This window comes from Phyllostomus discolor, chromosome 11 (assembly GCF_004126475.2).
Source record: "Phyllostomus discolor isolate MPI-MPIP mPhyDis1 chromosome 11, mPhyDis1.pri.v3, whole genome shotgun sequence".
NCBI lineage: Eukaryota > Metazoa > Chordata > Mammalia > Chiroptera > Phyllostomidae > Phyllostomus > Phyllostomus discolor.
In genome coordinates, this window is record NC_040913.2 from 1,415,049 (window position 1) to 1,427,734 (window position 12,686).

Sequence of the window (12,686 nt, forward strand, 5' to 3'; positions counted from 1 at the left end):
GTTTCAAGATGTCCTGGAGGTTCCTAAACCTGTCCTCATTTTTTTGAGTTCTTATTTCTTCATTCTGTTTTGGTTCAATTTTTATTTATTTCTGCTCCAAACCATCAATTTGAGTCCATTTCCTTCCTGTCACTGTTGGTTCCTTGTGCACTTTCCTTTATTTCACTTTTCATAGCCTTCAATTTTTCCTTTATTTTTGTGACCACACTCAACCAATTCTGTGAGCAACCTGATCACCAGTGTTTTGAACTCTGCATCTGATAGGTGGGCTACCTCTTCATCGATTAGTTGTCTTTTTTTCTGGGGCTTTGGTCTGTTCTTTTATTTGGGTCATTTTTTTGTCTTGTCGTGCCTGTTATGTAGTAAGGGGTGGAGCCTTAGGTGTTCACCTGGGCAGGGCAACCCACGTGGCTGCAGTGTGACGCTGTCTGTGGGGGAGGGTCCGAGAGGGAACAGTGCCACTTGCTCCACTCTCTGCTGGCTTTCAGTCACTTCCCCGGCTTCCCACAAGCAAAGTGGGCCCTCTGGTGCTGGTTCCCGGGTCGGTGGGCTCGTGTACGTTCTAGGGCCCTGTGGGTCTCTCCAACACACTCTCCTGTGAGACTGAGAGTTTCTCTCGCTGCCTCAACCCCCACAGGTCAAGTTTTCAATCAGAAGTGTGAGACATTATTTCCCCACTGGAACCCTGGGTTGTGGGTCTGTCTTGCTCCCCAGTTGTTCCTCCTGGTTTATCCTCCTGGTGAAAGTGGGACTCCAGGTCCTCCAGCCACTGCCTTGCTGTGAGTCCTCTCTTCCTGGCCGCCCGTCTCCACCCCTCCTGTTGGCCTGGGTGAGTGTTTCTTCTTTAACTCCTTGGTTGTCGGACTTCCATACAGTTCGATTTTCTGGCAGTTCTGGTGGTTTGTTGCTTTTAAATTTGTTGTTGTTTTCCTGGTTGTGCGAGGAGGCACAGTGTGTCCGCCTGCATCTCCATCTTGGCCAGGAGTCTTACAAAGGCTTTATTCTTATGCCTGGCAGATGCTGCCTTCACTGTCAAGTTTAAGGTTCATGTTCAGAGTGCCCGGGCCTCCCCACAAGGACCCACTCGGGTCACGCTGCTCACACCTGTGCCGTGAGTCACTGGGAATCAGGGGCAGGGAGCCCGGGTTTGTATCCGGCAGCTGTGCGACCCTGAGTGAGCACGCTGACCTCGGGCAGCTGCCTCTGCACATACGACTGTGCGTGCACGCTGGGACTGCCGCGAGGGCGAGTGGGTGCACAGAACCATCTAGAAAGCTGCACAGGGCACACGAGTGGCACCATTTTGTCATGTTCTCTGGCTCATGCTTGTTCCACGCCCTCCAGGAGATGTAGACACGTGGGGCCTTGGGAGAGAGGGAAAGAAACCGCGGGAAGGACGCCATGGGAGAAACAAGTCCTGTGTGGAAACAAAGGTTCATCAGCAAGAATGCATCCCTTCCCAGGACAACTGGGAACCCTGCTCCCAGGCCCCACCCCTAGCAGGGTGGCCGCTCCGCAGGGCGACCTAAAGTCCCAGTCACAGCTGCGTCTGCAGGTCCCACACACGGAACCACCCACAGACCATCACTCCGGGCTCTCCGGCGTGATCTCATGGAGTTCTGTCACGGTGGAACGAGGGGGAGAGAGACCGGGGACCGCGGGCAGGTGCTGGCCGCCCCCCAGCTCTGGCACCATTCTCCCCCTAACACTCCCTGTCCCTGCAGCCCCGAGCGCCGCCTGCCCCAGCCCGAGGCAGCGGAGCACCCCGCCGGGGAGTGGGGCGGACCCCTGTTCTCCTAGCAGGGTGAACACACTGCACCCACAGCGACGACAGTCCCTTTCCTCTCGCCTCCGACGACCTGGTCACGTCGGCCACGCCTGTCACGGCAGCCCCAGGGCCGCCCAGGGACGGGCGGGAAAACAGAGCCCGGATCCCCGCGGGCCGCGTCTCAGAGGGCGGCGCGGGGCGGGAGCGCTGGTCGTGGCTCCTCTGGAGGGTGCGGTCTAGCACGCCAGGCCTGAGTGTTCGCGGGGCGACTGGAAACCGCCGGCATCGCACACGGAACCGGGACAAGCGCTGACAAACGGCTGTCCCCGCGCGGCTGCACTTCTGGGTGAATGGTGACCGGCAGCGACTGCCCGTCTGTCTCGGCGGCCCAGGCGCTTGCCGTCTCTAGAACACCCGGCGGCAGACCACACTCCCGGACGCCGCGGCTTCCCCCCACCGGGTCTGCTCGTACCACGGCTCCCGAGTCCGCGGCCAGCCGGGAGGTTCTGCCAGCCCGGCCGGGCCTGCCTACTGCGGGGGGGCGGGGGGGGGGGGCCCGGCGGGCCGGCGAGCCGGGGAACCGTGCGTCTAGCGCGGCTGCCCTCCCTCGGCCAGCCGTCTCCGGGCTCCTGGCCGGTCCCACAGAGGTGCGCGGGTGGGGCTGCTGCCGTGGCAGCCGGGGGCGGGGTGGGGGGGAGTGCTCCGAGCCTTTGGTGTCCACTCCGGGCGGGCACGGGGGCACAGTGTCACTGCCTCCGCGTTCCGGTAGCCACAGCAGGCGGCAAGGCCAGGCTGCAGACGGAGGGGCAGCGGAAGCCACTCAGTCTCTGGTGGGGCAGTGGCCAGAGGCACCGCAGAGTCACGGGTGCCTGGGGGGAGGAGCCGCAGGGGGCGTGGCGCCGTGGGTCTGCCCCGAGTGAATGGAAACCCTCACTGGTCTACGGAAATGCAATCCCACGTCTTCCGCCCTGGCCCTCGCTGGCCGGCTCCTCCCCTCCCAGTCTCCCCATCCCACCTACGCACAGTGCGTCCCCCCCCCACCCCCGGCTAAAAGTTAGGGTACGTTCCGGCGATTCCATAAAGCTCCCAGCCCCAGGAGCTGGAGAACAAACAGTGATGAATGCAAGCTCCTCCGCGTCCGGCGCGAAGCCCCTACAGACAGAGCACGGGAGTCGGGCCGCTCAGAGGTCGACAGCTGGACTTTAGTAATTTTGGTGAAAGTGTTTTTGTACAGATGTGCAGGAACAAAGCAGATAAAAAATAACAAAAAGATCTTTCCTCGCCTTAAGTACTTCTTAGTACAACTACAGTTTAACTTGATATACATTTCAGAATTGAAAAACCCAGAAACTAAGAAATTTCTGCAGTGAAACTTGAGGCACACACATTCATCGTCCCAACACGGGAACTACTTGGACGTGTTGCTCTTACTCAAGGTTTGCCTTTTAGAAGTTCTCCTGGGAGGAAACACAAGAAAAAAGTATCCGTCTGGATCGCCCACCAGTCTTCGGACATCACGGAGCAGCAGCGGTCTTACAACTGCCGCCACCGACGACATGCTGGAGTGTCGCTTCTACTCCCAGGATGTCTGTCTGAAAAAGCCTGAGCATCGCATGAACAGCCCCCTCCCGGTGCAGGGGCCGAGGCACACCTGCCCCGTCCCAGACCCCACACGGCAGGCCGGCTTCAGGAGGGACCTGCGGAGGCGGGGGGCGGGGCCCAGTCCCAGCACCCCCAGCAGACCCCACTTAGGCTGCCTGGCACACCCCAAACACAGGGGCACGCCCTGCTCCCGGACGGCTGCCCATTCGACCTTCCCTGCGGACACGGAGCCCACCTCTGGCAGCTCCGGCTGCACCTGCAAAAGGAAGGCTCCCAGGGGACCAGTTCGGAGGCCCCGGGTACGTTTTACCATCACAAGCGGCTCTTGGTGTCCCCCAGAGAGGCCCGGCACGGGACTGGGAGGGAGACAGTTCCGCTGCCGAGGCCGCGACTGTCGGGCATGGCTGGCCCACCCGCTGAGAACCGGCGGGTTCGTGGTCGCTGTGACAGCCAGACAGCACGCCCGCCCGCCCACGTCCCACTGCCCTGCGGTGAGTGACAGCCAGTGAGATCCATGGTCCAAGGTCAGTGTCAGCGAGCACCGCGACCTCCACCGAAAGTAGCGGCTTCCTAATAATCTCCAGCAACGACGACCGAAGAAATGCGTTCGGTTTAAAATACGCTGTAGTTACATGTTACGTCCAACTGCTGACAGGACGGGAGGCACGGAGAGCAGCATGTACTGATCCCCGAACACGCGTGTACAGAGCGTAGCGGTCCGTGTTCCGCCGGCAGAGCTCCCCGCCGACCTCGGCACGAAACACCTCTTCTCCTGCAGCGAGAGGGCGCGGGGCGCCCCTGCGCACGCCCCTCACCCCGAGGCGCCCGGGCACTGCTGCTGCCTCTGCTCCAGGACCTGCTGGTTCAGCAGCTGCTGCTGCCTCTGCAGGAACTGCACCACCTCCGGGCTCCTCAGCAGCGACTGCAAGAGAGAGAGCGACACGCTGATTAACAACGTCGCCCCTGCGGACCGGGCCGCGTCCCCACCGGGGCGTCGCTGCGGTGTTGTCCCTGCACGTGGCGCAGCATGGGCACACGTGGCTGGCCCCGATAAGGTTCCTGTTTTGCGCCGGACATGCTGCCGCCGCCCGCCCACCCCCCCAGCTGTGAGCCGGGCTCTCGCGGTCATCCGTCCAGGCCCCGACGCCTGAGACAGTGGGTGGGGCGGGGCCCCTGGGTGACGCTGCACACAGGGCAGGGGCCTGGGGACAGACCGTGCACACCCGCTCCTCCGGGAGACAGGGAGCGAGGGCCTGAGGAAAAGGAACTTTGGCTTCAATACATTGAAAAAGATGAGCTGAATAAAGTAGAAATATTATCATTAAATACTGATTTTAAAATTTAACAAGATGGCATAGTGCATTTTCTATGTATTAGTTTTATTTACAAGTTAGTTGTAAAGACCACCTAACAGTTTTTAAAATTATATTTTATTGATTGTGCCATTACAGCTGTCCTGATCTTCCCCCCTTTGCCCCCTCCACCCAGCACCCCCCTCCCTCAGGCCACCCCCCTCCACTGTTTGGGTCCACGGGTCAGGCATGCAGGTTCTCTGGCCACACCCTTTCCCACTCTGCACCCACACCCCCGTGGCTGTTCTGTAACTGCCTGTCTGCACTTCTGAATCCCCCACCTCCTCACCCACCCCCACACACCCCCACCTAAAACCCTCTCCGTGTCCACGATTCTGTCTGTGTCCTCCTTGTTTGCTTAGTTTGTTAGATTCAATTGTTGGTAGATTTGGAGTTTTTGCCATTTCATTGTTCATAGTCTTGATCTTTTTCTTAAATAAATCCCTTTAACATTTCACATAATACTGGTTTGGTGATGAGGAACTCCTTTATTTGTTGGGTTTTTTTTTTTTTTTTGGTCTGGGAAGCTCTTTATCTGTCCTTTGATTCTAAATGATAGCTGTGCTGGATAGGGTCACCTACGCTGTAGGTCCTTACTTTTCATCACGTTGAATACTTATCAGCTCCTTCTGCCCTAAAAGGTTTCTGTCGAGAAATCAGCTAACAGTCTTATGGGAACTCCTTTGCAGGTAACTGTCTCCTTTTCTCTTGCTGCTTTGAAGTTTCTCTCTTTGTCTTTAACCTTTGGCATTTTAATTAAGGTGTGTCTTGGTGTGGTCCTTGCTGGGACCAACTTGTTTGGGGTTCTTGGTGCTTCCTGGACTTGTATGTCTATTTCCTCCACCAGGTGAGGGAAGTTTTCTCTCATTGTTTTTTCAAATAGATTTCTGTTGGGAGCCGCCCTGCCTGGTTTCAGAAGCTGTAACCCCCCCAGGGCTAAGGCTGAGTGAGCGACCTTGGGACCATAAGCCACTAAGGAGACAAAGCTTATCTCCCTGGCAGGAGCACTGCCTCTGCCCACATTACTTCATGCTGCCTGGACCCCAGTGCATGACCCGTTAGCCAGTGACGGGTATGATTCCTCAAGGGAGGGACGACCCAAGACAGGCACAGTCATGAAGGGACCCTCAGAGAAGGACTTGGGGGGCTACAGCAAAAGGGGGTGATGGACTCTCACCCCTCAGCTTTGACATAGCCTGAGTCCTCATTCTGTCTGCGAGAAGTCTCCTAATCTCTTGGCTGCCTTACTTCCCCTGCCTGACTTAAGCCTGAAACAATGACAGAGGGCGGTGCAGCCCTGTGCTGGAAAGGGCGGGCTCCCCAAGGGTTATCAGGCCTAAGAAAGAATATATAAACTCCTGTGCAACCTGCTTTGCTAAATATCCTCAATTTAAACGATAAGGGTCCAAGCATGAAATGAGTTTGTTTCCCCAAAGTTTTATGGCCCTTTTAGCTATCTGACCCTGACTGAGAATAGGCCCTCAGAGTTCTCTGAATGTCATCTATTTGATCATGACTGCCTGACAATGACTGATGAGCTTTCCATATACACCCTGTATTCCTATGCAAATTGAACCCAATAAAAGCCTGTCAAGGCAAGGGTCGGGGCGCTCTCCCCTTGAGAGAGTGGCCGAGCCGTCCCTTTTCCTCCCCAGGATGTGGTGGTCCATGTGAATTTGTCTCATCCCATCCATAACGCCGTGGACACTGTGGACCAGAGTCCAAGTCAGATTTCCAACTACTTGCTCTTTCTCTTCTCCTTCTGGCGCCGCCATGACGCAAACATTGGGCCCTTTTATGCTGCTGCCTGGCCGGGAGTCCTCCCCACCCCGCCTGCCTGTCTCCGCCCCCCCCTGCCGGTCTGGGCGCATGGTTCTTCTTTACCCTCTCGGTGGACTTCCATGCAGTCTGACCTTCCGGCAGTTCCGCTTGTTGTTTGTTTTAAACTGGTTGTTGACCCTACCCGGAGGCCATGCGTCTGCCTGCACCCCCGTCTCATTCGGGACATAACAAACAGCTTTGTCGACAGGGTTGTAACCACTACTACGCAGACACTCACCAGTCTCTTCTGGTTTAGCACCTGCTCCAGGAGCGTCGGTCTCGCCGGCCGGTCCCCGAAGGCTCCCGTCCGCTTGACGATAGACAGTATGTTGTCCGCACTCTCCTGGGGAGGAGGACAGAAAGGCAAACGGGGTTAACACCCAACCAGGCACCGGAGCTCACGGGCGTCCCAGTGAGGAGGAGGAGGAGGACAGGCCTCCACTCTCTCCTCCCGTCTAGAACCTGAGGGGCTGTGGGGGAGCCCCTGACAAGGTCGCAGGCCGAGTGCCAGTACCCCCCTTACTCACACCCCCTCCAGGATTTCCACCCTGGGCTCTCCAGTCTGTCGAAGGGTCTTAACACCCACCGTGGGGCAGAAGTGGGGGTTGTATGGGGGGAGCAGAGAGTTACTTGTGAACTATTCTTTTCTTTTTAAATTGATTTGAGAGGGGCAGGCTGGGAAAGAAACATCGATTTGTTGTTCCATTTGTTTATGCACTCACTGATTCTTGTAAGTGCTCTGACCGGGGATCGAACCCACAACCTCGGTGCAGCAGGGCGATGCCCTAACCAGCAGAGATGCCTGGCCAGGGTGCATTTTCATACTATAAAAAATGCCAGGTGGAAACTGCACGTTCTCCTCACAGACCGCTGCCCACGCCCAAACGCAGGCTGCCGGCTCTGGATGGAGCGCGGGGACTCGGGCCACTGACATGCTGCTAATGAGACACGCTGACCCTTTCTTGCCCAGTTAACAACAAAAAATAAGGGGGGAGGCAGCGAAGTATTGCTTAAGGGAACGACGGGCAGAGTTTCAAAGTGTGGACGTCCCCAGGGGAAGCCGCCAGCAGGTTCTGAACCCTGGGAGACGCGGGCAGGACCAGGCCTGCGGCGGCACTTCCCAAACCAGCCGGCGGCCCCTCCCACCGGACACCGACCCCGGGTTAGCGGGCAGGGTCTGAACACGTAAACGGTCCCAGCGTAACAAAACAATGCTCTAGTGGAGCCCTGTGGACCGAAACACTCTTCCAGAAGAGGGCCGCGCACTAGCCGCAGCCAAAAGCCCTGACCTATGCGCCAGCGTGGACCTGTGGGCGTGCCGCCCTGCAGACGGCCCCGCCCCGGCCCTCGCGCATCTCTCCCCCAAAGTGCGCGCGGGTTGTTACCGACGCCGTCCGCTCCTCCCGGCCTTCTCTCCGCCGCTCCCCTTACCTCCTTCATTGCAAATGCGCCAACCTGTCTTAAAGATGCTCAACCCCTAAACATTTTAGGCTTCGAAATGTAAAAACCTGTGAAGAGAGGATTCTAACACCCAGAGAAAGGCAAAGCAGCTTCTCCCTTCTCTCCCCCCACAGCTCACTTTACCTGTGGGCCTGTCCTGTGTTCACCAAAGTTACGGGGACAGCGGGGTTAGTAACGTCGTGTGAATCCCAGGTGCACGGCATCTGTACGCGCAAGCGTGTGCTCACCCCAGCGTCACGTCCCCCGTCACCATGCACCATCGCACCCCTCTGCCCCTGGTGACCCCCAGTCCGGGGGCTGCCCCACTTTCATGCACGTGAGGCAGGGGCATGGACATAGACTCGAGGGCAGTGTCCCCGCACGTTCGGAATGTCAAGGTCACAAACCCGCAGAAGCCTGAGGGGGCAGCAGCCTCGAACCATCTGACCCGAACTCCTGTAAATGCTGGAGTTCCCGCCTCAAAGAGTCCAGACGCCGGTGGTCCTGCGTGCCCACCCAACTCGTGAGGCACGCCCTCCGGCTCTGAAGAGCTCTGACCGTTGGGCGGCTCCTGCTGGGGTTCCGCTGACACCACACACCCCTGTGGTTCCCCCCGGGGCCTGGCTGCTGCAGACCTACGCAGAATCAGTGCACCGCCCCCTTGGAGTGACGGCCTCTTAGATGCTCAGTGACCCTGGTTACGGCCCCACAGGTCCGTCCTGTCGTCCCTTGTCCCTCTAGGCGTCTCCCACACAGCACAGTTCTCACAAGTTACAGCGGCTGAGCGTGACGTGCGTTCGTTCCTAGTTAACCTGGATCTGGGTAAGGAAATCTGATTTTCAGTACACTGATCTCTGGTCTCGCCGCTCCAACTGTGGCACAAACCCCACATCACCACCTGTGGGCCCCACTCTGATGGCCCCCAAAAGCGTCTCTGTGTCCACAGGCCCCACCTGTAACCCACCCCAGTGGGAAGGAGCCCCGTTCCTCCCCAACAGACCCCTTCATTCAAAGACTCCGCATCCAAACCCCCGAGCCTGGCATGCACACCCTACGAAAGCTGGCTTCAATCCCTCCAAAGTTCTCTCCCGTGAACCTTCCATTAAGAGGTCCTACTTTGGCCAGAACGGCCCCCGTGCTGTGGTCCCAAAGAGCCTGCTGCACCCTGCTCCCCCTCCTCACTAGGATGGGCCCCTCTTTCTGTGAACCTGCCAGGATCCTGGGGGCAGCATCACATGGGGTCCAGAGCGCAGGCTCTGGGGCCGAGCTGCTCCAGTCTGAGTACTGGCTGGCTCTGTGACCCAGGCCACACTGCGTGACCTCTCTGTGCCGTGGTTCCCACCAATGCAACATACAGCACCGGGTCGTGGTGGGGTTCCCCTACCGCTCGGCACGGTGTCGGGTGCACGAGGAACTTGGCTGATTGAGCATAAACCGACACGTGCCCTCCTTGAAGTCTTCCCTGAGTGTCTGAGCCACCGCCACTAAAGCAGGTCTGCCGCTGGCTCTGTCACAGCCGGACCGTCACCGGTACTTCCTCCACACTCGGTCACCGAAGGTAAAGACATACAGCTCCTCAAATCGCCTCAGCCAGTGACATTTACCATCAATAATGCAGGAAAACGGTACAGCACACTATTAGTTCTTGCTTGTTGCAATCAATTTTTTCCCCTAAATTGTTGTGCACATCCCTTCACAACAGGAATGTTATTAAGGTTCTTTCTGTGGGTGGGGAAGGAGGGACTGCGATTGGGTACCGACCGCCTCTCATGCATCTCCCTCGAATGGCGGGCGGAGGTGCTGGGCCGTTGCAGAGCGCGAGAGGCTCTGGGGAAACACGACCTACGGTCTCGCCCACTGACTTCCAGTCTGTAGTGAGACGCTTCCTCGGGACCCCAAGCTCCTCGTGATCCAAGACTCGGGAGGAGGCCGTATTTTACTAGGGTGCGGACAGAGGAGGCTTGGACCTGGGACCCACGGGCGCCCCGAAGCCCGGGAGTGTGTACGCCAAGTTCTGGGGAAAGGGTCCGTCGGGTCCCGTCACATCGCCCGAGGAGCCCTGTCACCCTGCGCAGACTGGGACTCGACGAAATGCGAGGGAACGAGGATTCACTCGGGAGACCCTGATCGGCATGAATTAAGCGCAACGCAGATACTTAGAAACCTACATTTGTGAACAATGAATTGCACAGTCTGAACTCTGAGCAAGGAGGCAGCTGTTGGTTAAGTCCACCCCCAAAACTTTAAATACACCCTAGGGCAGCTTTCAGTTTCAGGTTATTTTAAAATAAGTTATTGACCACTTTGAACAAAATTCCATGTTTCTCTGCTCTGAAGACTGCTAAGCTTTTACCAAAAGGAGGAAAACGCTGTAAGCATGTGCCTCTCTGTAACAACCTCGAAGAACAGCATTAAAGACGACAGAAATAACGGCTCAGGCTCATCCACTGACCCAGCACCTGCCCGACACTGTGAACCTCACCTACCCCCCGCAACACGACGCACTAGGTCCTATTCCAATACTCCGTTTGCAGGGAAGAAGCTTAAGCTTGAAAGGCTTCTATCACCCATTCCCGGACACAGAGCCAGCAGAGGGCCGGGCAGGGCTGTGCAGGCAGAAGTCCCGCGTCCCGGCGGCAGCTGTAACTATCCACACAGTTCGGTCCCCACCTCCCAAACGTCGTCCGAGGTTTACCCCCCCACCATTATTAGTCAGTTCTTTTTCTCCAGGGGCACTACAACACGGGCAGTGAGGACAGGGAACTCAGCAGGGGTTTACGGAGGACAGAGTAAGACGTACAGGGACCCTGGGACCAGGGCAGTAGGAACTGTGACCCTCAAAACGGGATAATGAGGACAGACGGGTGAAAAGACCACGCGATGACCCTGCGCCCAGTCCCCACTGCATCGGGGTTCCTCACTCTCCGTGCCTTCTCCGCGAGGAAAGGACCGGTCAGCCATTTATCCCCGTCCTTGCAGCCCCCCTCGGATCTCTGCTGCGCCCGCAATTCTGATGTGCACCCTCACCGTCATGGACATGTATTCCTCCGGCGCAAGGACGCAACAGGAGCGCTAAGGTTCGTGTTTGCACGAACTTGAGTTTAGGGCCAGCCCCTCCTAATTCGGGGCGTCCCGTCCAGCCACAGCCCCCCAGCCTCCCCTGCCGCTCCCGAGACCCCCGCTCGGCTGGGATACCTCCAGTTTGGCGGCTCCCGCGCTGCCGGCCGGGGCCGCGCCCGCGCAGTGGAGGGCCTGGTCGCTTTTCTTCTTCTTGTACTTGTCTTTGTACATCTTGTTGCGGTGCTTCTTGCACATCCACGGCTTGCGCTGCTTGGCCACCTGGCTCGTGGTCTCGCTGCAGCCCTCGTAGGTGCAGGTCTTGCTCACGCCGGCCCCGCCTCCACCTCGCCGGCGCGAGGCCCTGCCTCCGCCCTCGCCCCCGGAGTGTGCCTCCTCGTCCTCCAGGTCCTCCAGACTAGCCGTGCTCTCGCCGCCCCCCGGCGGGTCCGAGGTGTCCAGCAGGTCGGCCTCGTCCTCCCCCGCCTCGTCCTCCGCGTCCCCCGCCGCGTCGCACAGGTACCCGACGGGCCCGCCCGCCACGGCGGCGCCCCCCGCGCCCGGCGCCGGCCCCAGGGCGCCCTCGGCCGCGCCGTCGTCCTGCGCGCTGCAGGGGCGCATCACCAGCAGGGTGACCTGCGGGGCCGCGCCCGCGACCGGGGCTGCAGCCAGGGCCGCTCCCGGGGCCGGGGCGCCCGGCCCCGCGCTGAAGCCCTGCACCTCCGTGATGCTGAGGCCTGGCGGCGGGCCCACGACCCCAACCTTTCAGCGGCCTCCGGGCCCACGGGAACCTCGCAGACCGGACTCCAGACCCGCGGCAGGAAAACGGGCGGCTCCGCGAAGGCCGCGATCCGCGCCTGCGCGGCTGGGGAATCCCGCGCGTTAGCGTTTGTACGCAGGTGCGGCCCCTGGAACCGCCCCTCTGAGGGGCGGGGCTGAGCGTCCGCCGGCGGACCGACTGCGCAAGCGCGGGTCCTGGTTGGGGGTGGGGCGGCCGGGGCTAGGCCCCATGCGCGAGTGCGGTGGGGGTGGCCCTGGACAGGACAGCACGTGTTTTTGTTTTTGTTTTTGTTTTTGTTTTTTGCAGGAACGTGCTCTATCTAAAGTTTCAAAGCACTTTTGTAGCAGAACTACACTGTGCATCTGTGCCTTTTGCACAGAACTAGAGCAAATAATCCAAAAATTTAGAGGGAATCGCTAAAGACCCTGAATAGACAGAGCAATCTTGGAAAGCAAGAATGGAAAAAGCAATGCCCTCCTCAACCGCCGCGTCTCTAGTGAGGTTCCCCGGTTGTCTCTGGCTTCACCACCTCGGTCTCTTCAAAGTGTGCACTGCACCTGTGACCCCGCGGATCATTTGTTCACTTGTTCTGACGGGCGTTTCTGTCCCCTCTGGATCGTCAATGCTGAGAGGGAGGAGCCACACCTGTTTGCTGCGTTGTTTATTTCATGAGTGCCTGGCGACGCTAGCGTCTCCCCGCCGGCTGTCAGGGTGGCACCCGTCCCCCCTCTGCGGTGCGCACCCGGCACGGCTGGAAGGAAAGCAGCCAGTCCCGCCACAGTGGGAGGGCGTCCCCGGACGGCGGACAGGACCGCCCTGCGGCGGTGAGGAGGGGTGCTGCTGGGACTGGCCTCTTACTCCGTGC

At 58.9% G+C, this 12,686-nt stretch overlaps 2 protein-coding genes across 2 annotated transcripts in view; one reads left to right on the forward strand and one right to left on the reverse strand.

Annotated features, from left to right (window-relative positions):
- The window catches only part of SMAD9 (SMAD family member 9), a 29,903-nt gene extending 18,157 nt beyond the window's left edge, over positions 1-11,746 (forward strand). Inside the window, exon 6 of the mRNA XM_036011173.1 lies at positions 11,713-11,746. The gene's annotated coding sequence lies outside the window, so the exon portion shown is untranslated. The remainder of the gene's footprint in view (positions 1-11,712) is intronic.
- Positions 2,954-11,927, reverse strand: LOC118497287 (regulatory factor X associated protein). The gene is made up of 3 exons (XM_036011176.1): positions 11,179-11,927; positions 6,782-6,886; positions 2,954-4,292 (listed from the first exon to the last, which is right to left on the reverse strand). Exons 1-3 carry the CDS (start codon positions 11,659-11,661, stop codon positions 4,182-4,184), a joined length of 699 nt encoding a protein of 232 aa, XP_035867069.1. The 5' UTR covers positions 11,662-11,927; the 3' UTR covers positions 2,954-4,181.
- Between the last annotated feature and the right edge of the window lie 759 nt (positions 11,928-12,686).